Here is a 26587-nt window from a genome sequence, read left to right on the forward strand (position 1 = left end):
AGGGGCCAGGGGCGGGGCTATGATTATATTATTGCAATATATTATACCTACTAGGTTCTTGGCCATTAAACCTATATCTGCTTGTTTGTGTTCGTGTGATTTGCAAGCTTGGTTCTGCTTTTCCTTGGCTGGCTTTTGGGTGGGTAAAGCCCTCCCTATCTTAAAGGCCTTGTATTTGTCACTCGAGAGTTGCACCCTAAAGTAGAGCTTTTCTAGAAAAGGAACCCCATCAGCGGAAGTACGACGCCAAGAAGAACAAAGTAGGAGACACACCAGGGTTATTAAATAACAATATTCAAAAAAGTATCACTATTTACAGAGCATGGAGACACAACACATCCACAACACACCCAGAATCGGTCCTTTGCGTTCAAACTCAACAACAAGCAGGGATTTTTTTTAAAAAAAAATCCTCAGCAAAATCCCTTCGTTGTGTATGGATGGTCCCGGCCTCGTGGTGATGCTGACACACTCAGTGACAATGCCCATCTGCTTTCCATGGCGGGGGGGACGGGACTGTCAGACTTTGGAGTCTTCTGTCCCCGTTCCCCCTTGTAATTAGGCTGGCATAATAGATAGCCCCTTATAGCCTATTTGCGCAAGTCTTCTTTGGGATCCTGCTACCCCCTATTGACAGTAGAAGGTGAGTGCATCCTCTTGATTGCCTCGGATGAAGACAATTGGTGGGGGTAAGTCCTTGGAGACTGTCTCAAGCCAGGCCATGTAGAGGGAGCTGGGACAGGCTCCTTTACGCACCACCGGAAGGCTTCTGGAGAATTAAGGGAAAGTAGAGAAGTTAGGGATCTGCTAGTAAGGAACTGAGAGGCCCACATTATAAAATCTATATGTATGTTACAACTAGGATGGGCATTGTGTAAGTAGATATGACTTCCCGAAGAAAACAGAGCAGACAATTTCTGCCATTACCTGATTAACTTGACCTCCTGCATTTTACCATTGTTTGAACAAGCTGTGATATAAGGCCATTTGTTCTAAAAATGATGTTAGCAAGCAAGCAATAATCTCGCAACAAAAATGGTAACTTAGAAAGGATCCTTTCATGTTTTAAGGTTGGACACAGCATCTTCTAAGTATCCGCATTTGTATGGCTCATCGTTGGATCATTGCACAACAACACAATACGTGGCAATACTTTATCCCCGCTCAGAGGAAAAGCCACTAATTCAGACCATTAATTGCTGAAAGTTTATTAACCTGAAGATCATTAATCTCTTTAAATCAATAGCCTTTTTCATTTGGTGGGAAACCAGTCAAGGAGAACTTTTGGGGTGGCCTGTAGGCTATTTTCATTGTAACTACTGAATGCCACGTGGTAATTTGATTGCCTCATCTTAGCCTCAAATAGTCTTTAATAAACTCTTGAGTGGGCTGGTTATTAATAATAGTTTCATCTTGGACTGCTTACTGTTTACAACCTGTTTTACAATCTTATGTTGTTATGAGGAAAATAGGAGGAAGAAGATGGGTTGGATATATTAACTGCCTTTAATTATTTGTAAAAATAATGAAGGCGAGATGCAAAGAATTAAAAATTAAATATTTTGCTTATTTTCCCCCAAAACCTGCTGTCACTTTTTTTGAGGGGGAAGCGGTGATTATTTTTCTAGCAGGTGAGAGTATATGCCCAGAGAGAATTGTTTAATAGGTATACAACTTTTCAAATTAAAATTAAAATAAATTTGGTCTAGTGGTTAAGGTACCAGGCTAGAAAGCCAGGGCCAGTCAGTCTCTCTGTCTCTCTTCTTTCTGTCTGTCTGTCTGTCTGTCTGTCTCTGTCTGTCTGTCTGTCTCTCCCTCCTTCCCTCCCCCCTCTCTTTCTCTCTCTCTCTCTCTCTCTCTCTGCCAACCTCCTCACAGGATTGTTGTGAAGAAAATAGAAGGAAAGTGTATGTTTGCTGCCTTCTATTATTTATTATTTATAGAAATAATAAAGGCGGGATAAAAAAATATTTTTTAAAAGGTGAATCAGGTCTGTTTTCATAGCCAGGCATGTAGTTTATTTTTCCCTGCCTAAAGAGTTTTTAATTGTCTAGCAACACACAAAAAAAAAGAGGATAGGACACTAAGACCTGAAACACTGTACTTTGGAACTTTTAATGACACACAATAAGCTCTGGAGATTTCCTGTTCCCAAGCTTATGGAGGGTGGCCACAGGGATTAAATGTATATCCTCAGAAAGCTGAATTTTCTGAGTCTTGGATTTTCCACCCAATATTCTTGTGTGTAAAACTGGAATGCAGGAGGTTTTGTGGCCAAACATATACACATGTCTCTTGCCTTTACTTCAGGAGCTTATGCTAATGCAACTTGTATTCCTTCCTCAACTTTTCCCCCACCACAACCTTGTAAGGTAGGATGAAAGTTAGGAACTGACCGAAAGCCCCTCAGGACGCTTGTGGGTCTGAAGATAGAGCATAAATCTCTTTGCTCTTAGTCCAGTATCCTTAACACTAAACCACGCTGGCACTCAAATCACACCATGTTATTTGTCAAATGAATAGGGCTTAACAAGGCAAATCTTTCAAAACTGCTGTTTTGTGACCCATCCATTACCACAAACTTAATTCCCAAAGGAAGGGGCTGCATCGTTGCCCCAGGTAAGAACGCTACAACCATTAGGGGTGCTGGCCATTCTGAGAAAGGGGACGCAACTCACATGACAATGAGGGCTGCATTGCGGGAGTGATCTTGTAGAACCTCGTGAAGGCGCAAGTGCTGTTCAGACTAGACGGATGACATCATGGAGGAGGGGGGAAAAAAATAAGTTTTTAGTGGGGACTTCTTTTTCTTCCCTTTCCCAACCCTTTTAATCCCTTTAAAGTATTCATTCAAACATTCTCTTCTCTTGTTTCTTTCGTGGCACGACAAAACTGCGGCCCACTAAAGCGCGCCCGATTAAATTGTGTCGCTGACGTCATCAGCAGCGCGACAACAGCGACCGCGGAGAAAAAAGGGTGCTTTAAAAAGCACTTTCAAAGCAAGCCGATTCACGTTAAGGTAAGGGTTAGGGTTAGGGTTAGGGTTAGGGTTAGGTTAAGGGTAGGATTAGGTTAAGCGTTAGGGTTAGATTTAGGGTTAGGTTAAGGGTTAGCGTTAGGTTTAGTGTTAGGTTAAGGGTTAGGTTTAGGTTTAGCTTTAGGTTTAGGTTTCGGGGGGTTAGGTTTAGGTTTAGAGGTTAATTTTAGCTTTAGCGCTCACAGCGTGCTTTTTTCATCGCGCTGTGATGACATCAGGTACGCGGTTTCGTCGAACGTGCTTTAGTCGACCGCGGTTTTGTGGTGGAACCGTTTCTTTGACCTCAAGGAAAACCAGCCTGGACATTCTCACCTTTTTCTTGTAGATTCTCAGGTCTTCACTGGTGATTTTCCATGGCATCTCCTTCTTCATTGTTTCTATGGTTTCGGGATCTTTTTGGCCCTCATTCAGCCGATATGGAGCTATAAGATCCTCAAATTCCTTGTAACTGTCATGGAGAAGAGGAAAACAAAAAGAGAAGTTGTATGAAAAGCGAGGAAGGGAAAATTTGAATGGACAGGAGCATCACTGTTTAGGGAACACGGGCATCAGACAGCAGAGGACAAACATCACACATCCCTCAAGAAACGATAAAGTTAGTCCTTGGGTTACGACTACAATTGATCCCAAACTTTTCATTGCTAAACAAGATGGTTGTTAAGTGGGTTTTGCCCCATTTTGGGCTGCGGTGGGGCAGTGGTCAGAGTACAGTACTGCAGGCTGCTTCTGGTGATCACCGGCTGCCAGCAGTTTGGCAGATGGAATCTCACCAGGCTCAAGGTTGACTCAGCCTTCCAGCCTTCCAAGGTGGGTAAAATGAGGACCCAGATTGTTGCGGGGCAATAGGCTGACTCTGTAAACTGCTTAGAGAGGGCTGTGAAGCACAATGAAGTGGTATATAACTCTAAGTCAGTGTTTCTCAACCTTAGCAACTTGAAGATGTCTGGACTTCAACTCCCAGAATTCCGCTGGCTGGGGAATTCTGGGAATTGAAGTCCGGACATCTTCAAGTTGCTAAGGTTGAGAAACACTGCTCTAAGTGCTATCACTATTGCTATTTTATTACCTTTCTTGCCACATTTGTCAAATGAAACAGGCAGTTGCTGTTAACAGGGTTGGGAAGTGAATATTGTTTTCCCATGGCATTCGCTTGCCAGAATGCCGTAAAAAAAAAATGTGATCACATGATCCAGGACGCTGCAACCACCGTAAATACATACCAGTTGCCAAGCAGCCAAATTTCGATCATGCGACCCTGGGGAGTCGTAAGTGAGAGGTCGTCACGCAACGGTCGTTAAGTGAAAAACAATCACAAGATACTTTTCCCGGTGCCATAACTTTGAACAGTCAACTAAATGAATGGTTGTAAGTCGAGGATTAACTCTCATTGTCTTTAAAAAAAACATGCCCAGCTGCACCCTTTTTGAAAGAAGAGGATTGTGAAGAGGTTACTACTTTTCAAACATTTTTTTTTTGCACTTCTTTTCTTTTTCTTTTGCACGCAGTCCTGGACTTACGACCATTCATTTAGTGACCGTTCAAAGTTACAGCAGCACTGAAAAAGTGGATTACTATCGTTTTCACAAGACTGTTAACAGTCATGTGATCAAGATCCAGGCATGGTTCACATTTATGACGGTGTCCCAGTCTCACATCATCTCCTTTTGAGTCTTTCTGACAAAAAAAGTCAGTGGGGAATCCCAATTCACTTAACAACCGTGTTACTGGCTTAACAACTGCAGTGATCCAATTAACAACTGGCGGCAGCTGTCATAAAAGGGGGCAAAACTCAGTTGTCTTGCTTAGCGACAGAAATTTGGGTCACAATTGTGGCCGTAGTGTTGAGGACTATCTGTATTGGTTTGAGAAGAGGGAGCTGGATTAGGAAACCAAGGCTCAGGGACAATAATTAGGACAAATCACTGGGTATTTACATGTTCTCTTCAGGTTTCCATATAATTTCAGGCAGCACCACAACCTCACTGAAGCCGAGGCGGAATTTGTCCAACAGAGACCGGATCCTGTAGAACAGAAAGAGTTATTAGACAAGAAAAATCTTTTAATTTCATGATTATATTGTTGACACACCAGATGCTTTGCTTTGTATATCTACTCAAGTGAGACATTTTATAGTTCTTTGGTGTTTTAATGGTTTTTATTGTTTTGGAATGGGATGGAATGGGATGGAATGGGACAGGACAGGACAGGGTAGAGTAGAGTAGAATAGAATAGAAAAGGAATTCGTCTCTGTTGCATAAGCTCTCAGTGTATATACAAAAGTACAAACAGCAGACTCAATAATTCCTCTGTAGAGCTGTAGCAGCAGGTATTGGGCAGTCTGAGCTTTCTGAATTGATGCAGGAAGAGCATTCTTCATTGTGTGTGGTTTTTTTTTTTTGAAGGGACCTTGGAGGTCTTCTAGTCCAAACCCACCGCTCAGGCAGGAAACCATATACCATTTCAGACAAATGATCGTCCAATCTTTTCTTTAAAAAATTAAAAACTTCCAGTGGTGGGGCATTCACAACTTCTGCAGGCAAGTTGTTCCACTGATTAATTGTTCTAAGTGTCATGGAATTTCTCCTCAGTTCCAAGTTGCTTCTCTCCTTGATTAGTTTCCACCCATTGCTTCTTGTCCTACCCTCAGGTTCTTTGGAGAATATGCTTGACTCCCTCTTCTTTGTGGCAACCTCTGAGATATTGGAATACTGTTATCATGTCACTCTTAGTCCTTCTTTTCATTAAACTAGACATACCCAATTCCAGCAACCTTTATATGTTTTAAACCTCCAGTTCCCTAATTATTTTTGTTGCTCTTCTCTGCACCCTTTCTAGAGTCTGTCTGTCTGTCTGTCTGTCTGTCTGTCTGTCTGTCTGTCTGTCTGTCTGTCTGTCTGTCTGTCTATCTATCTATCTATCTATCTATCTATCTATCTATCTATCTATCTATCTATCTATCTACCTACTATATATAATAAAATAGCACTTAGCAATAGCACTTAGACTTATATATACCTCTTCACAGTGCTTTTACAGCCTTCTCGAAGTGGTTCACAGAGTCAGCATATTGCCCCCAACAGTCTGCGTCCCCCCAATTTACCAACCCCGGAAGGGTGGAAGGCTGAGTCAACCTTGAGCCAGTGGGAACTGAACTGCTGAACTGCTTGCAGTGAGCAGTCAGCAGAATTAGCCTGCAGTATTGCATTCCAATTCTGCGCCACCATGGCTTAAATGTCTTTAAGATTTCAATTGTAATAATACGTTATTGAATTGTGAGCTGCCCAAAGTTGGGCGGCTACAGAAATCAAATTAAATCAAATCAATTGATCAATAAAATACAGGCTCTTCCTGGCACATCCATGATGAAGAGGCCATAAACAAAGAGAATAGGACAAGTTTTTCAAAGCAATGTCAACACTTCACCGCAAACTTTGGGGGCAATCTAAAGACAAAGTGTAACTTTCAGAACAGAGTGTCTCTCTCGCATTTACAATCTCCCTGAGCAAACTCTGGTTAGCTGGAAACATCACCAGCCCTTTCCTGGAACTGCTTAGCTTTGGATTTTAATCTCCCCAACATCCCTGCCCTTTCTCCCTTACTCTTCTCTGTGTTCCTCGGCATTAGAGATCTGCCCACTGATGAAGACTCGGACTTTGCACTGGCTCCAACGTTTCCGGCGAGTCAGAAGATAGGGGATGAGGAGGGTCAGCCCTGCGGAGCAAGGAGGGGGAAAAAAAAGTCCAGAGACCAGCTGCATAACATGGTGGCACAACCACACTGCCAAAAATAACATCCTGTCTTGAAAGCAGAGCCTTAGCTGCACTGGGAAGCAGTGGTGAGAGTCAAATCATTTAACAACCGCACTGGGAAGCAGTGGTGAGAGTCAAATCATTTAACAACCAATTCGCTCAGGTTGGCTGTCGTGGGAAGTGTGGCCCATCCCCAACTTCTGGTTTCGCCGCACATATGGGACAAACCTCCCATGACAGCCAACCTGGCCCTGGGCTGGTTGTTAAATCCCCCCCCCGCTCCCCCAGCTATCAAAGTGGATCTTGAGTGCTGTGCTGCAATGGAGAAATCAGAATTGGAGTGGCTGGCACAATGGAAGAAGGAAAGGGGCCTTCTCTTTTCCACACACCAGCCACTCCGTTGCCCGCTTCTCCATTGCAGCGCAGCACCCAGGATCTACTTTGAGAGTGGGGCAGGGATAATTTAACAACCGGTTCGCTTAAACCAGGGTGAATCGACCAAATCCCACCACTGCTGGGAAGGCATCTCTCCCATCCAGTTGAAGTTCCAATTCAATAGGGCAAACAGGCGCCGTTATCATCTGGTGTCAGCCTTCCATTGCTAAACCAGATATGAAATGTGGCTAGATGAGGTAATTCTACTTTATTGTAAGGCTATGCTGCTAGAATCTTACAAGTTTGAAGGTACAAATTTCCTACCATTGGTTTAACCATCTGGTTAATTAGGAAGGGGTGCTTCTAAGTTTCTTGTGGCTTTCTTTGGGGCACCTACACCTGTTGTCTAATTTTAGTTTCCTGCTATCCCTCATCCCTCAAGGCCATTCACACATTCCATTACACCCGAAAATAGCCTTTTTACATCGATGGAGGGTTTGCCCATGAGAACCAATGACGAGATGGAAGGAAAAGATTATTTCCAATTTCTCACAGTTGTTAAGAAACAGATCCCAGATATATCATTCATGATATATATCTGTATATAATAAACATGTTATATAAAATAATGATTGCGTTTATGTCCAGTATACATATATGTATACCAGGGTGGGTTCCTGCCAGTTCTAACCTCTTCTATAGAAGAGATTCCACAAATCTACAGTGCCATTTAGAACCGGTTCCAGTTCCTTCCCCCCCCCCCCCCGCTGTCCGTACATCATCAAGATGAAGAGCGAGAGGAGGAATTCTGGGGGTTGAAGTCCACAAATCTTAAAGCTGTCAAATTTGAACACCCCTGGGGGTTTTTTTCTGAAGGGTTAGGGGTCTTGTAACCTGACAGCTTTAAGACTTGCAGACTTCAATGCCAGAGTTTCTGAGCCAACATGACTGGAGAAGGAATTCTGGGAGTTGAAGTCCACAAGTCTTAAAGCTGTCAAGTTTGAACACCCCTGGTTTTTTTTTCTAAAGGGTTAGGGGTGCAAGGGTCTTGTAACCTGACAGCTTGAAGACTTGAGTGCTTCAAATGCCAGAGTTTCTGAGCCAACATTTTGGTTGCAAAGCAAGAGCGTTGTTAAGTGAGTTTCACCACATTTTAGAAGTTGGCCATGCCCACCCAGTCACATGGCCAGCAAGCCACCCCCACAAAGCAGGCCACACCTACAGAAGAGGTTCTAAAAATGTTTGAAACCCACCACTGATGTATACACACAAACACACATACATACATACACACACGAATTCCTTGATGCACAATAGTTCATTTAGCAACAATTCAAAGTTACAATGGCACTGAAAGAAGAGATTTATGTCATTTTTCACACTTATGACTGTTACAGGTCAGGTGATTTACGTTCAGATGCTTGACAACTGACCCACATTTATGACAGTTGCAGCGTCCCGGAGTTATGTGATCCCCCTTTGTGACTTTGATCTTCTCACAAGTAAAGTCAATGGGGAAAACAGGTTCACTTACTAATTTAAGAACTGAAGTGATTCCCTTATCAAATGCGGTGAGAAAAGTCGTAAAATGGGCCAAAACTCACTGAACAAATTTCTCACTTAGCAACATAATTTTGGGCTCAATTTGGGCAGAAGTTAAGGACTACTTGTATACACACATACACACACACACACACACACATATATACACATACATATATACATATATATACATATGTGGGAGCATACATTTAATTTTAATTACATAATATCTGCAGGTGCGCGAAGCTAGACACACAGAGATATAGATGCAGACACACATATCTGTATACAGGTAGTCCTTGACTTACAACCGTTCATTTAGTGACCATTCAAAGACCATTCAAATAGTGAAAAAAGTGACTTATGACCATTTTTCACACTTACGACCATTGCTACATCCCCCATGGTCACGTGATCAAAATTTTGATGCTTTTCAGCTGGTTCAAATTTACGACGATTGCAGTGATTGAAGGGATCATGTAATCAGCTTTTGAGACCTTCTGATGAGCAAAGTCAATGGGGGAAGCCAAATTCCCTTAACAACTCCAGTGATTCACTTAGCTGTGGCAAGCAAGGTTGTTAAATGGGGCAAAATGCACTTAAGAAATGTCTCGCTTAGTAACATAAATTCTGAGTTCAATTGTGGTGATAAGTCAAGAATTACCTCTTTCATTCATTTATCTGTGGAAGATCTATCTGTGATAGCTGGCTTAACACCAACTTGATGGCACATTATCTATCATTTATGAAATTATATATAGTTAAATATTGCATATGCTATATATCTATTGCTGTTAATAATTTATGTAATAAAAGCCATAAAGAGCCATGAAAAAAACCCCTCCCTTTATGGCTTTCCCATCTGTATCTGAATTTTGCCCTATTCATAATCACACACCTGCTTCAAATGTGTCCTTCCAGTTTTGCAAGGAAAAAAGAAGGTCGCCATTTTATCACAGTATCATGGCACCAATTGTATTTGTAGGCTGTTAGATACTGCTTTTTTGGCCATAAACAATAGCGATTAAAAACAAGAATTATTATTTCCAGGGAAATCCACGTACCGCCATCATCGAACAACCAATAGATATCGATATTTTTCTTCTTCTGGTTCCTCTGGAACACGGTCTCCAATGCAGCATCGGCACCAACTTTATACATGGCACCTATAGTGAAATATAAAGATAAAGAGATGTTCCACATGGCTCAGTGCCTTAACGGCTAGACCAAACCGGCTTTAGGAGCAGCTACGGAATATATCTTTCATCCAATTCTCTCCAAACTCCATAGTTTTCCCAGTGTTAGCAGAAGTGGGCTGTTGGGGGTTTGCAGGGGTTCGGGAGAACCTCTGTAGCTAAGATTCTGTGCAGTTTGGAGAACCCCCAAATCGCACTACCGGCTCCCCCAACCCCACCCCGCCCCTCCCAGGAGTCCTCACGCAGCCCATTTTGGATGTGCAGGGCACATGCGGAGACTCAGGGAGGGTGAAAAATGTGCCAACCGGAAGTTCAGGGGCTCTGTTTCCAGCCTCCAGATGGCCTTCAGAGCCTGGGGAGACCGTTTTTGCCCTCCCGGAGGCTCGATGAAAGCCTCTGGAACCCGGGGAAGGCAAAAGCACCCACTGGCGCCGTGGTGCAGGCCAACTAGGCCACACCCACCATGTCCACGCCCACCTAACAACCGGGCAGAGAACCCCTTGTTAAACTTTTTGAAGCCCACCCCTGATTAAGTGATACCTGGGGCTTAGTATTAAAGCACCAGGCTCGAAACCAGGACACGGTGAGTTCTAGTCCTGCCTTAGGCATGCAGGATAGCTGGGTGACTTCAAGCCAGTCACAAGTAGCTCACGATATCAAACAATAAATCCACTAGCCAATTCTTGTTGCAACCAAAGGATCAACACTTGGTTGACCTGAGGAAAGCAGACCCTACCATTTGTGGGAAAACGTTAGATTAAGATTTTAAAAAATTCCCATAGCACATTCAAGCTTCCAGTCCTCTTTTTTTTTGAATTTTTTTTTATATGAAGTTTGAAAGGTCTGAAAATAGGCTAATCCCAACAGATCCCATTTCTTATTATAGACCAACTTACGTTTCTGTTTTTCCTTCCCCAAGGCAGCTTCTGTGTCTTCAAAACCCAGGTTCACTGTCCCAGGAAACGAGGAAAAATAACCATTAATCAAAGCTGTGTTTATTTATTTATTAAGTTTTTATATTCTGCCTTTATTACTTTACAGTCTTCCTCCCCTCCTTTATTATTGATTTATTTAGAAATAAATCAACCAATAAGCTATGTATTATCCTGCCTTCCACCTAATTCTGTCGCACAGGTAGCAGGGAGAAATTAAAATATAAACAGCAACATTAAACGCTGTTCCAAAATGTGTACAGGCAGTCCTCGACTTATAACAGTTCATTTAATGACCGTCCGACGCTACAATGGACTTACGGCCGCTTTTCACCCTTACAAACATTGCAGCATCTCCAGGGTTGCATGATCCAAATTAAAATGCTTGGCAACCAATTCATATTTTGTGACGGTCCCAGTGCCCCCAGGATCACGTGATCCTCTTTTGCAATAGAAACCTGCTTCCCCCATCCCCCCAACTAAAGTAAGGTAGATTGTTGATTCAAAACTCATTTTTTTGGATTCACTCACCTTGGGCTTTGATCACCCGTGACACGTCCAGCCCATGTCTCATCCGAAACAGGCAGACTGCAGTGCCGAGGTCGAAAGTGTCACTGCAAGAGAGTGGAGGTGGAAGAGAAAATTTGGAATAATTATCAACTAACTTTTATGCATTGTCCCTATCATCTGCTTTTTTAAAAAAAAACCAGAATAAGCTAAGAGAAGTCTACCGTGTTTCCCCGAAAAAAAAGACAGGGTCCTATTTTCTTTTGATCCCTGAAATAAGCATAATTGGCCTTATTTTCGGGGAGATGTTATTATTTTTGAGGTTCAGGAGGCAGTGAGTATGATCACCTCATGGCTGCTGCTGAGTTGCAATATTTTCGGGGAGGGCTTATTTTAGTGCATGTGCTCAAAAGCCCGACTGGGCTTATTATCTGGGGAGGTCTTATTTTCGGGAAAACAGGGTGTTCATTTATGTATTATTTGTAGTTTTTCCATTCACTGTGTCTAACTCCTTGCAACCTCATGGACACCAGGCTAACCTGGCTTCCACTGTCTCTTGGAGTTTGCCCAAATATGTCTTTGTATCCCTCTTTTATTAATCTTCACAGATAACTCAAGGCCACGAACCTATCCTTTTGTCCTCCAATTTTCCCCATAACAACCCTATGCGGTGGGTTGGGCTGAGAGAGAAGGACTGGGTTTTCATTGACAAGGCAGGACTTGAACTCACAATCTCCTGCTTTCTAGCCTGGTGACTTAACCTCTACACCAAATGAACAGCTGTGGAATATCCTCTCAATTCCTGGGAAAGAGATGGGGAAGAAATGGAGGTAGTGACAGATTTTATTTTCCTGGGCTCCAAGATCATCGCAGATGGGGATTGCAGCCAAGAAATTAAAAGACGCTTGCTACTGGGGAGGAAAACTATGGCAAATCTAGACAGCATCCTAAAAAAAGGCAGAGACATCAAAATGCTAACAAAAGTGCATATACTGGAGGCTATGGTTATCCCAGTTGCAATCTATGGCTGTGAAAGTTGGACCATAAGGAAGGCTGAGCGCCAAAGAATGGAGGCCTTTGAACTATGACGCTGGAGAAGACTCCTGCGAGTCCCTTGGACTGCAAGACGATCCAACCGGTCAGTCCTAGAGGAGATCAACCCTGACTGCTCTTTAGAAGACCAGATCCTGAAGAAATTCAAATACTTTGGCCACCTAATGAGAAGGAAGGACTCACTGGAGAAGAGCTTAATGCTGGGAAAAATTGAGGGCGAAAGAAGAATGGGACGACAGAGAATGAGGTTGCTAGATGGAGTCACCGAAGCAGTAGGCCTGAACTTAAATGGACTCCAGAGGATGGTAGAGGACAGGAAGGCATGGAGGAACATTGTCTATGGGGTCACTAACAACAACAACAACAACAACAACAACAACAACATGGAATATCTTTCATCTAATTCTCTCCAAATGCCAAACGTTTTCTTGATATTAAGTGACACCTGGCTTATCAAACTCAAAAAACAATATATTTGTATGGCTTTCATTGATAATCCTCTGGAACTGATTTTACATACTAAAAGAATATATAAAGTGTAAAGGGCAAAGATTCTTCTACAAACTCTCTACCTTAGGAGAGATCCAAACCCATCCTTTCATAAACTCGCTGTATCTCTATCCATTCCCTTTTTTCTTCATTCCTAACCCCACCCCTTTTCCCATTTATTCTTCTTGAGAACATGATGTCCTTACTGTATTATGCCCACATAATTCTCCAGGTTTTGGGGAGAGTCGGTCTGCCAATCACTTTTATAACCGAGAACTATGGTGTTGGGCTTTAGACGTCCTAGACCTGAGACCTGCAAGGAGAAAGTATGGTGAATTTTTTTTATCCTGTCCACATTTACATACTGTGCTAAACATGGTTTATTTTAACCACAGTCTGTTGAACAATTATGGTGGCCTGGTTTATATAAATTGACCATAAACTAATACCTAGAAATCATCGTGGTTAGGTTAATCCAGCATACTCAAAATTTCAGCCTAGGGGTATGTGTGCCTTGTAATGTTTTAAATGCTAAAGGTAAAGGTTCTCTTCGCACATATATACTAGTCGTTCCTGACTCCAGGGGGTGGTGCGTTTCAAAACTGAAGAGCCAGTGCTGTCCAAAAATGCCTCCGTGGTCATGTGGCCAGTATGACTAAACACCAAAGGCACAAGGAATACTGTTACCTTCCCACCAAAGGTGGTCCCTATATTTTCTACTTGCACTTTTACATGCTTTCGAACTGCTAGGGTGGCAGAACCTGGGACAAGTAACGGGAGCTCACTCTGTTATGCGGCCGTAGGGATTCGAACCACTGAACTGCCAACTTTTCTGATCAGCAAGCTCAGTGTCTTAATTACTGAGCCACCGTGTCTTGATAACCATGTCTGTTGGCCTATCATTTGGTCCGTCCATCCATCCATTCCACCCATCTATCCATCCAGGTGGACTTAGAACTTAACTTGAGCCAAAAATTTACTTTCAACTTGTTCTAATTGTCAACACATTCAGTGATAAGGCTATATAAATATAATAAATCAATCGATTACCGTAAGTGTAAAGATTATTTAGAGAATTATAGGTAATCCTCAACTCACAACCATTCATTTAGTGACTGAAGTTGCAACAGCACTGAAAAACGTGACTTATGACCAATTTTTATACTTATGACCGTTGCAGCATCAAGATTCATCAAAAATTCATGTTTATGATGGTTGCAATGTCCTGTGATTGCTTTTTTTAATTATTATTATATTATTGTTTTTAATCAATGTGTTTGGAATCAGGCATGTTATAGAAATTGTAAAGGGTATACCCACTTTTTAATGTTGGTTTTCTACCACTAAGCTACAACCCCTTTCCAAAGAAATATAGAAGATTTTGTCCTCATTATCTTGGCTAACAGAATCGGATCTCCAGGCCACCAAGGGGAGATTTCCAAGCAGTCTTGAAGCGGCTGATACAGAACACCAATATTACAGAGTAGCTTGGAATCTCTGCTATCCTCTTCGTGGTCCTTGGTGCTCTCCAAACTGGGTGGTTTTCTTGCAGACATTTCATTACCAAATAAGGTAACATCATCAGTACATCACCTAGTTTGGTAATGAATCATCTACAAAAAAACCACCCAGCTGTGAAAGCACCAAGAACCCCAATAATTCAACCATGAGCTACAAATATTCTTTACTGTTGCTATCGTCCTTGTTTGGCCAAACCCATCATCTTTGACTGAGTAAGCACCACCAGAACAAAACTGAGAGTTATTCTCTCCGTTTCAACGCGCAAATGGCCCGGTTAGCTCCAATAAAGGTAAGGAACGAGGGTGGGCGGGTGGGCCCACCAAAGCACCGTTCCGGTACAGTGGCTGCTGCTCCCAGCAACCGCCGGTACTGCCATTCCAGGGCATACTGGCTGGAACCCACCACTGCTTCACTCCCCAAACCTCGGTCAACTTTACAAATGTGATACCTGCATAAGGGTTCTAGCTCCTGAACGTAAGTCTCCGATGGTGATGAAGTTGTAGAATGCTTGGATTTTCCGCTCACCGAGCCACTGGAGTTGCTCATCGTAATCCTCAAAGCAGGAGGAATCCTGTGGGTGATGGTAAAAATACCAGAGGGTTTGGGCTTAAAAGGGGCAGCAGACCTTGCCCAACCAATTTATTCTTGCCCCACGGCTGCTGCCAACTTGCCATGGCCAAATTGCCGTAGGAAAATTATAAGTGGGATAACTCAATGTTACCCACTATTATTTCTACGACGTTATTTTGTGGAATTGGACAAACATGAAAATAATGTAGAAGAAACAATGGCAGATAACATTTATCGTGTTTGAGTTACCCCGTGTGGAATTGTCCTGTGGCAAATTGTCCCGCAGCAAGTTGGCCCTGGCAAGATGGCCCGCAATGAGTTGTCCTAGACACCCCACCCCCCCAAAGAGCTGATCCCCCAATAAGATTCACAAACCTCGGTCACGTTTCCGCATATCATGAGGCTGACATTTTTAGTGAAGGCGCCAACAAAATCCACCAGGTCTGGTCGGAAATTGGGAGGACCTGACAGGACCAAACACTGAGGTCTGCAGATGGGAAAGGTAGAAACCGCAAGATGGTTAGTAAATATGTATCGCACCATAACGTGTGTTCTCTGTTTCCCTAGAAGATCTGCATGAAACCAGAGGCAATCGCCTGAAGAGCTGAATTGTGCATCTGTTCTGAACGAGGCTTTTCAGCGTGAAGCTGAGTCCTTGTCCCAATAAGCCTCTTTTATTTAATTTACAATGAATTCCTCTCCAGCAAAGTCTTTCCCCTCCCACAGTTTTTCAAGATTGTTCACAATTACCGCCTTTTATCAGGCTTGAAGTGGCCAGACCGATATCTTTCAGATGCCCCAATTGGCAAGAATGCAGAAATGAACTGTATCCTGCAAACTCCACTCCCCTTTCGCTGCTCTTTTATTCCCTATGGGAGGGGCCATTCACCATCCACCTGTGGCCTTACTCCCAAGTCGACCCTTGTTCCTTAGCTGTTCCCCTCGTCTGACAATTCTATGCATGCACACACTGGGAACAGGCTCCAGTTGTTCTTCTGCCTCATTTATGTCTGACTCCAAAGGCAGCTGATAACTGTCAGATGGCATGGCCACATCTCTGCCTCTGACACAGAGCCCTCATCAGAGCCTTCCCCAGACCCCAGAGCTGGCCCATCTTCCTCCCCAACCTCCTCACTGTCGGAATCTGCTGCCACCTGGCGGGCCACAAGAACATCCTGTTAGGAAGCTACTGCTTTACTCCCATAGAGATTTTACTTATTACATGGATGGTGTATATAGGTTTACTTCTCCTCCGTCATGTTCTCATCATATATTAAATGGTAATAAATAACCACAAGATGAACTTGGCATTCAGGGATGGACAAGCTCCCTTTAACTCGGTTCAGCTGCAGATGTGCTACATGTTCTTCATGCAGGCGCATTAAGGAATGTAATTCAATTAGGCAGGTAGCACGGGGGGAGCAACTGGCATAACTAGGATGTTCCTCAAAACATTAGTCCTCGACTTAAGACCACAATTGAACCCAACATTTCTGTTGCCAAGTGAGCCATTTGTTAAATGAGTTTTGCACCGTTTTACTATTTTTCTTGCCACAGTAGTTCCTGTAAATCAGGGGTGTCAAACTCAAAAGCCTGCAGGTGAGATTCAGCCCCCAGGGTACTTAGATCTGGGCTGCCCTGAAAACAATGAAGGACCGGCCCACGGTGTCTCTGCTAACGAAAACAGAGGTCCCCCCACCCCCTGAGCTGACAGAGGGCAGCAGGAAGTTGTCATAGCCTAAAACGTAGCTCAGTAGCCAGTTTTCATTGGCAGAGTGCTCAGGACGCCACAGGCACTCCCGACAGGAGTGACGTCCAGCTGACCACGCCTACCAAGGCCACACCCACCCTGGTCCCCCAAGGTCAAACAGAACCGTGATGTAGCCCTCAATGAAATCAAGTTTGACACCCCTGCTGTAAGGGAATCACCACTTTTGCTACTTCAGCAGTAGGGTTGTTAAGCAAAATGGGTTTCCCTATTGGCTTTGTTTGCAGAAGGTGATTACGTGAAACCCCCCCCCCCAAGGAGACTGCAACTGTCATAAAAAAACAAGTCATTTGCCAAACATCTGAGTTTTGATCACTGGACCGTGGGGATGCTGCTATGGTTGTATGGTCATATGAAATTCAGCAGGCTCTGACAGGTTCTGGAGAACTGGTACTGGAAATTTTGAGTAGTTCGGAGAACCAGCAAATGCCACTTCTGGCTGGCCTCAGAGTGGGGAGGGAATGGAGATTTTGCAGTATCTTTCCCCTGCAGTGGGATGGGAATGGAGATTTTACAGCATCCTTCCCCTGCAGTGGGGTGGAGGTTTTGCAGTATCCTTCCCCCAGAGTTGGGAGGGAATGGAGATTTTGCAGTATCCTTCCCCTGCAGTGGGATGGGAATGGAGATTTTACAGCATCCTTCCCCTGCAATGGGATGGGAATGGAGATTTTACAGCATCCTTCCCCTGCAGTGGGGTGGGAATGGAGATTTTGTAGTATCCTTCTCCTGGAGTGGGGTGTGAATAGAGATTTTGCAATATTCTTCCCCTGCAGTGGGGTGGGAATGGAGATTTTGCAGTATCCTTCCCCTGGAGTGGGGTGTGAATAGAGATTTTGCAATATTCTTCCCCTGCAGTGGGGTGGGAATGGAGATTTTGCAGTATCCTTCCCCCAGAGTGGGGAGGGAATGGAGATTTTGCAGTATCCTTCCCCTGCCATGCCCACCAAGCCACTCCCACAGAACCAGTAGTAAAAAATATTGAATTTCACTACTGGTCATAACTCATTTTTTCCCAGTGCTGTTGTCCTGGTGAGTTGAAGAAGCTTCTTGGATGAGAAGCGACACGTCTTCGAAGAAAAACCAGGAAGTTCAGTTGCCTCTTGAGAAAAGCACCTTTGGGACAACCACAATTCAAAGCACCTTTGCAGCCCTTACTCCCTCTATGGGATGAACCCAAGAGCCAAGGACACATTCTTCCACTTCGACACTTACCGGAAATTCTTGACATGGTCTTCCACATTGTTCAGGTTCATGGCATTTGAAAGAGCCATGTTGTAGGTCCCGGCTTGCACTGAGGAGCCCCAGTTTACCTCTGTGAAGAAAAAGGATTGAGAAGAGAAAAATGAGATATTCTGTCAGTCATTTCCTACTAGAAACAGAAATAGAATAACAGAATGGAAAGGGCCTTGGAGGTCTTCTAGTCCAACCCTCTGCTTAGGCAGGAAACCCTACACCACTTTAGACAAATCATTGTCCAATCTCTTCTTAAAGACTTCCAGTGTTGGGGCATTCACAACTTCTGGAGGCAAGTTGTCCCATTGATTAATTATTCCGACTGTCAGGAAATTTTTTAGTTCTAGGTTGCTTCTCTCCTTGATTAGTTTCCATATATTGCTTCTTGTCCTACCCTCGGGTGCTTTGGAGAATAGCTTGACTCCCTCTTCTTTGTGGCAACCCCTGAGATATTGGAACACTGCTATCATATCTCCCCTAGTCTTTCTTTTCATTAAATTAGAAATTCCCAATGAACAAGGCCCTCTTTTGAGAAACCAATATGATATCAAATAAATTTGAAAGCAGATAAGAGGGTCAGTTAAACTGGCCTCTACTGCAATGAGTTGAAGCCTCCAATCTGTAATTGCAAAAAAAAGGGGGGGATTTTTAAACCTCTGAAATAGCTTTTTGCAAGATGAGAAAATCAAAAATTAAACTGAAATAAATGTAAATCATGCACAGTTCTTTGTGGCAACCCCTGAGATATTGGAACACTGCTATCATGTCTCCCCTAATCCTTCTTCTAGTTAAACTAGACATACCCAGTTCCTGCAACCGTTCTTTATATATTTTAGTCTCCAGTCCCCTAATCATCTTTGTTGCTTTTCTCTGCACTCTTTCTAGAGTCTCCACATCTTTTCTACATCATGGCGACTAACCTGATCTTGGTATCAGGTTGTGAATGGAGGGCATTGCAGCTCTCCAACTCTGGAGAACATCATGTGGGTGAGCTGTGCCTACCTTAGGAACTTCAATATCAAGATGTCCTCACCTGGTTTCTTGTAGGTGACATACGCCAAGCTCACAATGATGATCCCAACCACAATGAGGGCTGCCCACCAAGTCAGTAGGAACATGATGACCACAGAGACAATGGCTCCAAAAAGTGCGGTCCATTTGCTGAAGTAGCGGAAGGAAGGCCTCCAACCTAGAAGGGGCAAAAGGAAGATGGGAATCTCATTTTATCATCTCCGGAGCCTTCCCACCAGTTTAATCTAAAGCTTTAGCCATGCAAAAGATTTAATATTTTTAATGTTGGCCATGCAAGGCCAGAAATTTAGAGAGTTTCTGTTTTGGGGTTATGTATAATAGAAATATATATTAATCATGAAATCTACTATTACATACAGCATACATCATCACTTAAAGGTAAAGGTTCCCCTCGCACATATGTGTTAGTTGTTCCCGACTCTAGGGGGCGTTGCTCATCTCCATTTCAAAGCTGAAGAGCCAACGCTGTCCAGAGACGCCTCCGTGGTCATGTGGCCAGCATGACTAAACACCAAAGGCGCACAGAACAATGTTACCTTCCCATCAAAGGTGGTTCCTATGTTTCTACTTGCATTTTTACGTGCTTTCGAAAAGCAGAAGCTGGGACAAGTAATGGGAGCTCGCTCCATTATGCGGTGCTATGGATTCAAACCACCGAACTGTTGACCTTTCTGATCGACAAGCTCAGTATCTTAGCCACTGAGCCACATCATCCAGGGGTGGGTTTCTCGCCCCGTTCCAACCGGTTCGGTTGGAACGGGGCCGGCGGCGTCCTCGTGCACGCGCACGGTGCATGCATGCGTACTAGCGTCTGCGCGACGCTCCAGCTGCTCCTGGACGATCGCGCAGGCGCTGTATGCGTCCTGCGCATGCGTGGAAGCGCAGAACTCGTCAAAAGCGGGTAAGGACCGCGGGCGGGCGGGCGGCCCCTTCGCCGTTCCCGGAAGTTACTTACTTCCGGGTTCGGTGACCAACCGGTTCGCAGGGACCGCCGCGAACCGGTTGAAACCCACCCCTGACATCATCACATAAGCTAGTATTATAGACTGCATACATGACTATACAGTATATATATATGGGCATATATAATACACAATACATAGTATTTATGTTCTTAATATGTAACGTATTACAACTTGCAATGTTATTACCTTTTTTAGATTTCTCTACAATGACTACTAATTTTCATACAGTACGTATGTGTGCCTGTATGAGTTTTCTTGCCACATTCACTAAGCGAATCACTGCAGTGGTTAAATTAGTAACACCGTTGTTAAATGAATCTGGTTTCCCCACTGACTTTACTTTTCAGAAGGTGGCAAGAGATGATTCCATGACTGTGACTGTCATAAAACTGTGAAGTCAATTGCCAAGCGTCCAAATGAAAATTGCATCGCCATGGTGGATGCAGCGATGGTCGTAAGTGTGAAGCATGGTCCTGAGTCACTTTTTCAGTGCCTTGGTAACTTCAAATGGTCACTAAGCGAACTGTTGTAAGTCAAGGACTATCTGTATGGCTATCATGTCCTTCCTGGTCCTACTTTTCTCTAGACCAGCCAAACTCAAATCCTGCAGCCGTCCTTCGTATGTTTTTTTTTTGTCTCCAGGCCTTAGTTGCTCTTCTTGGCACTTTCCGCCAAAGTTTCAAAGTACCCGTCCAGTGGTGGGTTTCAAAAATTGTTCGAACCTACTCTGTGGGTGTGGCCTCCATTGTGGGAGTGGCTTGCCGCCCATGTGACTGGATGGGAGTGGCTTGCCACCCATGTGACCGGATATGAAGATGCCGACGACACTTGTCAGAACCACCTTAAATTACCTCACACACAGCACTGGCATGCATAAGAATATGATGTCAACTTGTTTTTTAAAAGGCATCTTTGGTTTGCGTTAAAACAACTTCAACACACGCAATGTTCTGATTGCACCACGAATGCAGTAGTCATTCTTTCCTTTCACAAAGGCACTGAGTTTCATAAATATGAGCATGTTAGTGTAGAATGATCATATCCAAGGACCAGTGGTGGGTTTCAAAAAAGTTTGGAACCTCTTCTGTAGGTGTGGCCTGCTTTCCAGGTCCACTGGTGGAACCTCTTCTAACCGGTTCGGTAGATTTGACGAACCGGTTCTACCGAATAGGTGCGAACTGGTAGGAACCCACCTCTGTACCCGTCCCATCTTACCTGGGGAATTGGTGATGGTGGCATGGAAACAGCTGAAGTTGATCAAGGCATAAGAGCAGAGGAAAAAGTTGGAGATGATGGGAGCGATGGTATTCAATTCAGCTGCAAAGGAAAATGGATGTAAGGATTACTGGAAAAAAAACCACTGCAGTACTCAGCAAGGATTCTCCTGTGTTGGGCCCAGGTGAGTCCTCGACTTACGGCCGCCACCGAATGCAAAATTTCCGTGCCTAAGCATGGTAGTTAAGTGAGCTGCGCCTCATTTTACAGTCTTTTTGCTACAGTTGTTAAGCAACATGCTGTCGTTAAAGTGAGTCTGGCTTCCCCGATTGTTTTTGCTTGTTGGAACAGCAATAGCAATAGCAGTTAGACTTATATACTGCTCATAGGCTTTCAGCCCTCTCTAAGCGGTTTACAGAGTCAGCATATCGCCCCCACAATCTGGGTCCTCATTTCACCCACCTGGGAAGAATGGAAGGCTGAGTCAACCTTGAGCCAGTGAGATTAGAACCGCTGAACTGCAGATAACAGTCAGCTGAAGTGGCCTGCAGTACTGCACCCTAACCACTGCGCCACTTCGGCTCTTGGAAACCAGTGGGGACAGTTACACAGGGTGATCGTGTGACCCCAGGACACCGCAACTGTCATAAATACGTGCCAGTTGCCAAGTTCCCAAATTTTGATCAGGTGACCATAGGCATACGGCAACCGTGTGAAAAATCAGTCATAATTCCACTTTTTACAGTGCTGTTGTAACTTTGAATGGTTACTAAACAAACAGTTGGAAGTCGAGGTTTCTCTGTGACTAATCGTATATCCCAGCAATGGGATTTCTTTTTAACAATTTTATTTTGTTAAACCATTCTGGCCTCTCAGCTGAATTCCCATCACATGCTCAAGAAGACCCCATTGCTGTGTCCCCCAAATCTGCTGTGGTCTAACTGAATAACAGAGTTGGAAGGGAACTTGGAGGTCTTCCACTTCCACCCCTGCTGAAGCAGAGGAGACCCTATGCTATTCCAGACAAATGGTGATCCAAATCTCTGCTTAAGAACCTCTAGTGATGGAGCACCCACGACTTCTGGAGGGAAGTCGTTCCACTGATTAATCATTCAGGAAATTTCTCCAGGGACGGCCTGCTGGGGAGGGTGCCGCAGGGGGAGAACCTCTAGCTAAGATTCTGTGCCGTTCAGAGAACCCCCAAATCCCACTCCTGGCTGGCCGCGCCCATCCATCCCCTCCCAGGAGTTCCCATGCAGCCTGTATTAGATGTAGGTTATTTTTTTATTTTATTATTTATTAAATTTTGTGTGCCACCCACTCTCAAAGAGACTCAGGGCGGCTTACAGTAAAAGGGGGTAAGTGTAGGGCACTTATGCAGCCTTGGGGAGGGGGGGGAAACAGGCCAAACGGGGGTTCAGGAAGGCTGGAAACTGTTTCTTCCCTCCAGAGGATCTCTGGAGCCTGGGGAGGGTAAAAAACGCTCCTCTCCACTGTGGTGCAGGAGGTCAGCTAGGCCACGCCCACCCAGCAACTGGACAGAAAACCCCTTGCTAAAAATGTTGAAGCCCACCCCCGAATTTCTCCTTAGTTTTAGGCTGGTTCTCTCCTTGATTAGTGCCCAACCTTTGTTTCTTGTCCTGGCTTCAAGTGCTTTGGAAAACAGGCTGATCCCCTCTTAAAGGAAACCATATTGAAAAGAAGACTTCCTACACAACGCCCAGATCCAGAAAGCACCCAATCTATTTTATGTGCTTAACGGGTTTGTGTGAATCCTTTCATTACAACTGGCCCCACAATCCATGGTCAGATTCATCTTCTAGTTCAAAGCATCTCCAACCTATTCGTCTCACTTTGCCCTCAATTTCTGTTCACGTTTTGGAACAGAGAAATTAAGATGACCAATGTATAAGCTTACCTATGAGGATGAAGGCAACAGCCAGGATAAAAGTCAGGCCATAGGCTCTCAGTGGCTCCTTATTCTTTCCATAACCCTTGGCGAAAAAGCCTATCAGAGGGTAGAGGTTGTCTTGACAGAGGCACTAGAAGGAAGAGGGACATAAACTTTGAAGCAGGAGTCTCAAAACTCATTAGAGACAATCATGACTAATGGCCACAGAGATGATTAAAGTCTTCTTGCTATAACCAGATGTTGGGCAGGTTGGAGCAAGTCAGAAAGATTTGATTTGGCATTAGTTCTATCTCAATCTATATGAACACAGGGCCTGATTCACCGTTCCCATTAATTTACCTGCGATAACATCTCTACCTTCTGGCTACGGGGATTGTCTATCACAACCAGATCACGGTTATGCCAAAGATATTTTTCAAAAGGTGAGAGGACTTTCTCGGGGTTTTTTTTCCTTGAAAACGTTTCACTTCTCCACCCGGAAGCTTCAGTACTGACAGTGGTGCTGAATAGAAGGATTTATATTCTTTACGACCAGATGACTGCGAAGAATATAAATTCCTTCCATTCCCCACCATCCAGTCAGAACTGAAGAAGCTTCTTGGATGAGAAGCAAAATGTTTTCAAGAAGAATGTCCAGTTATAAAAAGCATTTTTGGGACATCTCTATCTACTTTTCTCTGATAAACAGCCCCAAAGTGAAGAACAAGAAAGCACGATACACAGACGGTACAGCTTTTAATTACTGTATTTTTTGGAATATCAGACACACCTTTTCTCTCCCACAAAAGAGGGTGAAAATTTGGGTGCGTCTTATACACCGGATGTAGCCCCGCCCACCTGCCAGCCCCCACCCGCTGGCCATTTTCGGCCTCTGCGCGTCTCATTTTTGACTTCTTTCAGGCTGCAGGATTTACCTCAGACCGTTGCCACTTCTATGCCTTGCATTTTTGGCCTTAGTGCCTCACGTTTTCAGTCTCTGAATGCTCCGCTTCAGACCCGTTCAGGGCTGCAGGAATTGTCAGAGAACATTGCTGCCAATCGCCACTTGCATTTTTGGCCTCTGCTCCTTGCGTTTTCAGCCTCTGGAGGCCTCCATTTTGGCCTCTATGTATCATGTTACGTGTTATGGGGTGTGCAAGGGCCGAAAATGCAATGCACAAAGGCCTATAACACAATGCGCGGAGGTGTCAATTGGCAGTGACGTGATCTGGCGATTCCTGCAGCCTGGAACGGGTCAGAAATGGAGGATGGAAACACGAGGCATGGAAGCGGCAATGGTCTGTTGCAATCCCCGCAGCCTGCAACAGGTCTAAAACATGACACGCGGAGGCCTAAAATGGCTGAAGGGTGAGGACCAGCAGGTCGGCGGGGCTACATTCGGTGTATAAGATGCACCCAAATTTGTGCTGAATCAGGCTAATGTGCTGAAGCTGACCAGGTTGTTAGCTAAGGACGCTAGCCAGATGAATACCGATGGATGCTGGTAGGCCGAGGCAGCCTCTTGTTTTCCTCCCCAAAAACTAAGGTGTGTCTTATACTCCAGAGCATCTTATATCCGAAAAATACGGTAACTGTCTCTACCGTTCCTCACCTGGGAGCTTTAAAGCTGAATCATAATATTCAAGCTCAGCACATTCAGAAAGAAATCCTCCCACTTGTCAAAGTTCAGCCTGGCCAGGTGAAAAAGAACTTGTTCCTTTCTAAAGTTAAAGGCTAACCCATGAAATTGACCTGGTGATAAATTTGGGGAGAGATAGAACCAAACTCCATCACAACATAAGAAAATTATGGAGTTTGTTGCCAAGGAACATGTGGAAAGTCATCTTCACAAAGTGTTTTCTGTAACCCTAATCTTCTCTGGATGATTTGGAGCAACCAGAATTCACAGCCAACATCAATTTGAAGGATATTCTTAGGGAAACCCCAACATGATATCCCTATTTCATAGAATCATAGGGCTAGAAGGGATCTTGGAGGTCTTCTAGTCTGATTCCCTGCTCAAGGTAGAAGCCTTGTACCATTTCAGTCAAATGGTTGTACAGTTTGTTTCTGAAAACTTCCAGCAATGACCCAAAGCTGCTTTTTCAAGAGGCAACTGGACTTTCTGGTTTTTCTTTGAAGGTGTCTTGTTTCTCACTCAGGAAGCTTCTTCCGAGGAGTTTGAGAAGCTTCTTGGATGAGAAGCGAAACGTCTCCCAAGAAAAAACAGAAAGTCCAGTTGCCTCTTGAAAAAGCACCTTTGGGACAACCATGACTAAGAATCTCCACCGAGCGGCAGTAATAAGAATACACAACTCCGAGAGGCAAGCTAATTCACCGATCGCATGACACTCAACCGTGCACTCAACAAGCACTGAGATGCTTCTGGGTTGAAAGCAGAGGTGGTCCGCTACCGGTTCGCACTGGTTCGGGCGAAGTGCGCGAGAAGCAAACGGGCAGTAACCCACCCTGGTTGAAAGGATTAACTGGTGACATCATCATTGCCCCGGGGATGCCCATTTGTGGGCTCCATTCATGTCCCTGGGAGGAGCTGGCGCGAAGGACGAAAGCTCACCCCACCCCATGGTAGCACTTAGGTCTCAGAACGCGGGCTTGCTATCTCCAACCCAGTGTCCTAAGCAAACGAGCCACTGTGCTACCTTATTCTATTAATTAATTGATAGTGTTTCTTGCCCCATAATTTCCCCCCCCCCCCAATCTACCTGGAAGACCTTGGGGGCTGACACAAGGCAAGCCAAAGCAGATGAGAGTGTAGCAGCGAAGATTCCTGCGGTGATCAGGGGGCTGTATGCCGACACCATGCTCATTGTCTGGAAAAGAAGTGAGAGGGACCATTTTGAAGAGAGAAAAGTCCAAGTCACACACCCCAAATCTCTCTTCTACTCCCAAAGATCAGGGGAGGGGGGGGGTGTTTGAGTCCAGTAGCCGTACCTGGTAATCATTGGCAATCCCATAGTTGCAGGTCTGTGTCACACTGCATTCAGTGAAGTTCCAGCCGTACCCGCAGCCCAGGCCAACACAGTCTCCGCCAGTGAAGTTGGAAACCAAAGTGTCATTTAGACTTCCAGAGGCATCACGGATGACGCAAGCTCCTGTAAAAGATGAAGGAAAAGGGTCTCACAGGATGGGACCCTGGCATGGCTGTCAGGAGCCTCTGGTCCCAAAATGGAATCTTAGTTACCTATGGTGGCTGCAATGGCCAAATAGCTGATGGTGGTCAGGAAGATAGCCATTAGTGTTCCTTGGGGGATGGCAACTGCTGGATCCTGCAAAAGGAAGGCCATGGTGAGCAAAAATGACTAAGAAACTGCTGGAGGAAGACGGAGAAGACACAGGAGAAAACAGGGATGCACTCAGCTGAAACCATGAACAATATGGTTCTTCACTTCCTAGAACTGCCTCCACCTATCTGAGGAGAAGCAAGGCTTCCACCGCTGCACCCTCTTTCTAGCACCATCTTCTTGGCAGCTGGATGAAAACACCAGAAAAAC

The 26587-nt window shown here is 44.4% G+C and overlaps 1 protein-coding gene across 1 annotated transcript in view; it reads right to left on the minus strand.

Annotated features, from left to right (window-relative positions):
- Positions 1-551: 551 nt before the first annotated feature.
- The window catches only part of LOC106549928 (solute carrier family 12 member 3-like), a 41592-nt gene continuing 15556 nt past the window's right edge, over positions 552-26587 (minus strand). The window contains exons 9-26 of the mRNA XM_087712010.1: positions 26278-26362; positions 26028-26188; positions 25799-25906; positions 23103-23226; positions 21185-21286; positions 19006-19161; positions 17952-18051; positions 15347-15458; positions 14850-14972; positions 13087-13193; positions 11363-11445; positions 10796-10849; positions 9768-9869; positions 6637-6748; positions 4972-5058; positions 3350-3485; positions 2679-2746; positions 552-769 (exon numbers count right to left, since the gene is read on the minus strand). Of these exons, the coding sequence (XP_087568136.1) occupies positions 628-769; positions 2679-2746; positions 3350-3485; positions 4972-5058; positions 6637-6748; positions 9768-9869; positions 10796-10849; positions 11363-11445; positions 13087-13193; positions 14850-14972; positions 15347-15458; positions 17952-18051; positions 19006-19161; positions 21185-21286; positions 23103-23226; positions 25799-25906; positions 26028-26188; positions 26278-26362 (1962 nt within the window). The 3' untranslated portion in view covers positions 552-627. The remainder of the gene's footprint in view (positions 770-2678; positions 2747-3349; positions 3486-4971; positions 5059-6636; positions 6749-9767; positions 9870-10795; positions 10850-11362; positions 11446-13086; positions 13194-14849; positions 14973-15346; positions 15459-17951; positions 18052-19005; positions 19162-21184; positions 21287-23102; positions 23227-25798; positions 25907-26027; positions 26189-26277; positions 26363-26587) is intronic.

This window comes from Thamnophis sirtalis, unplaced genomic scaffold (genome assembly GCF_051295495.1).
Source record: "Thamnophis sirtalis isolate CommonGarterSnake01/CBP01778 unplaced genomic scaffold, rThaSir2_p1.2 scaffold_4, whole genome shotgun sequence".
Lineage (NCBI taxonomy): Eukaryota > Metazoa > Chordata > Lepidosauria > Squamata > Natricidae > Thamnophis > Thamnophis sirtalis.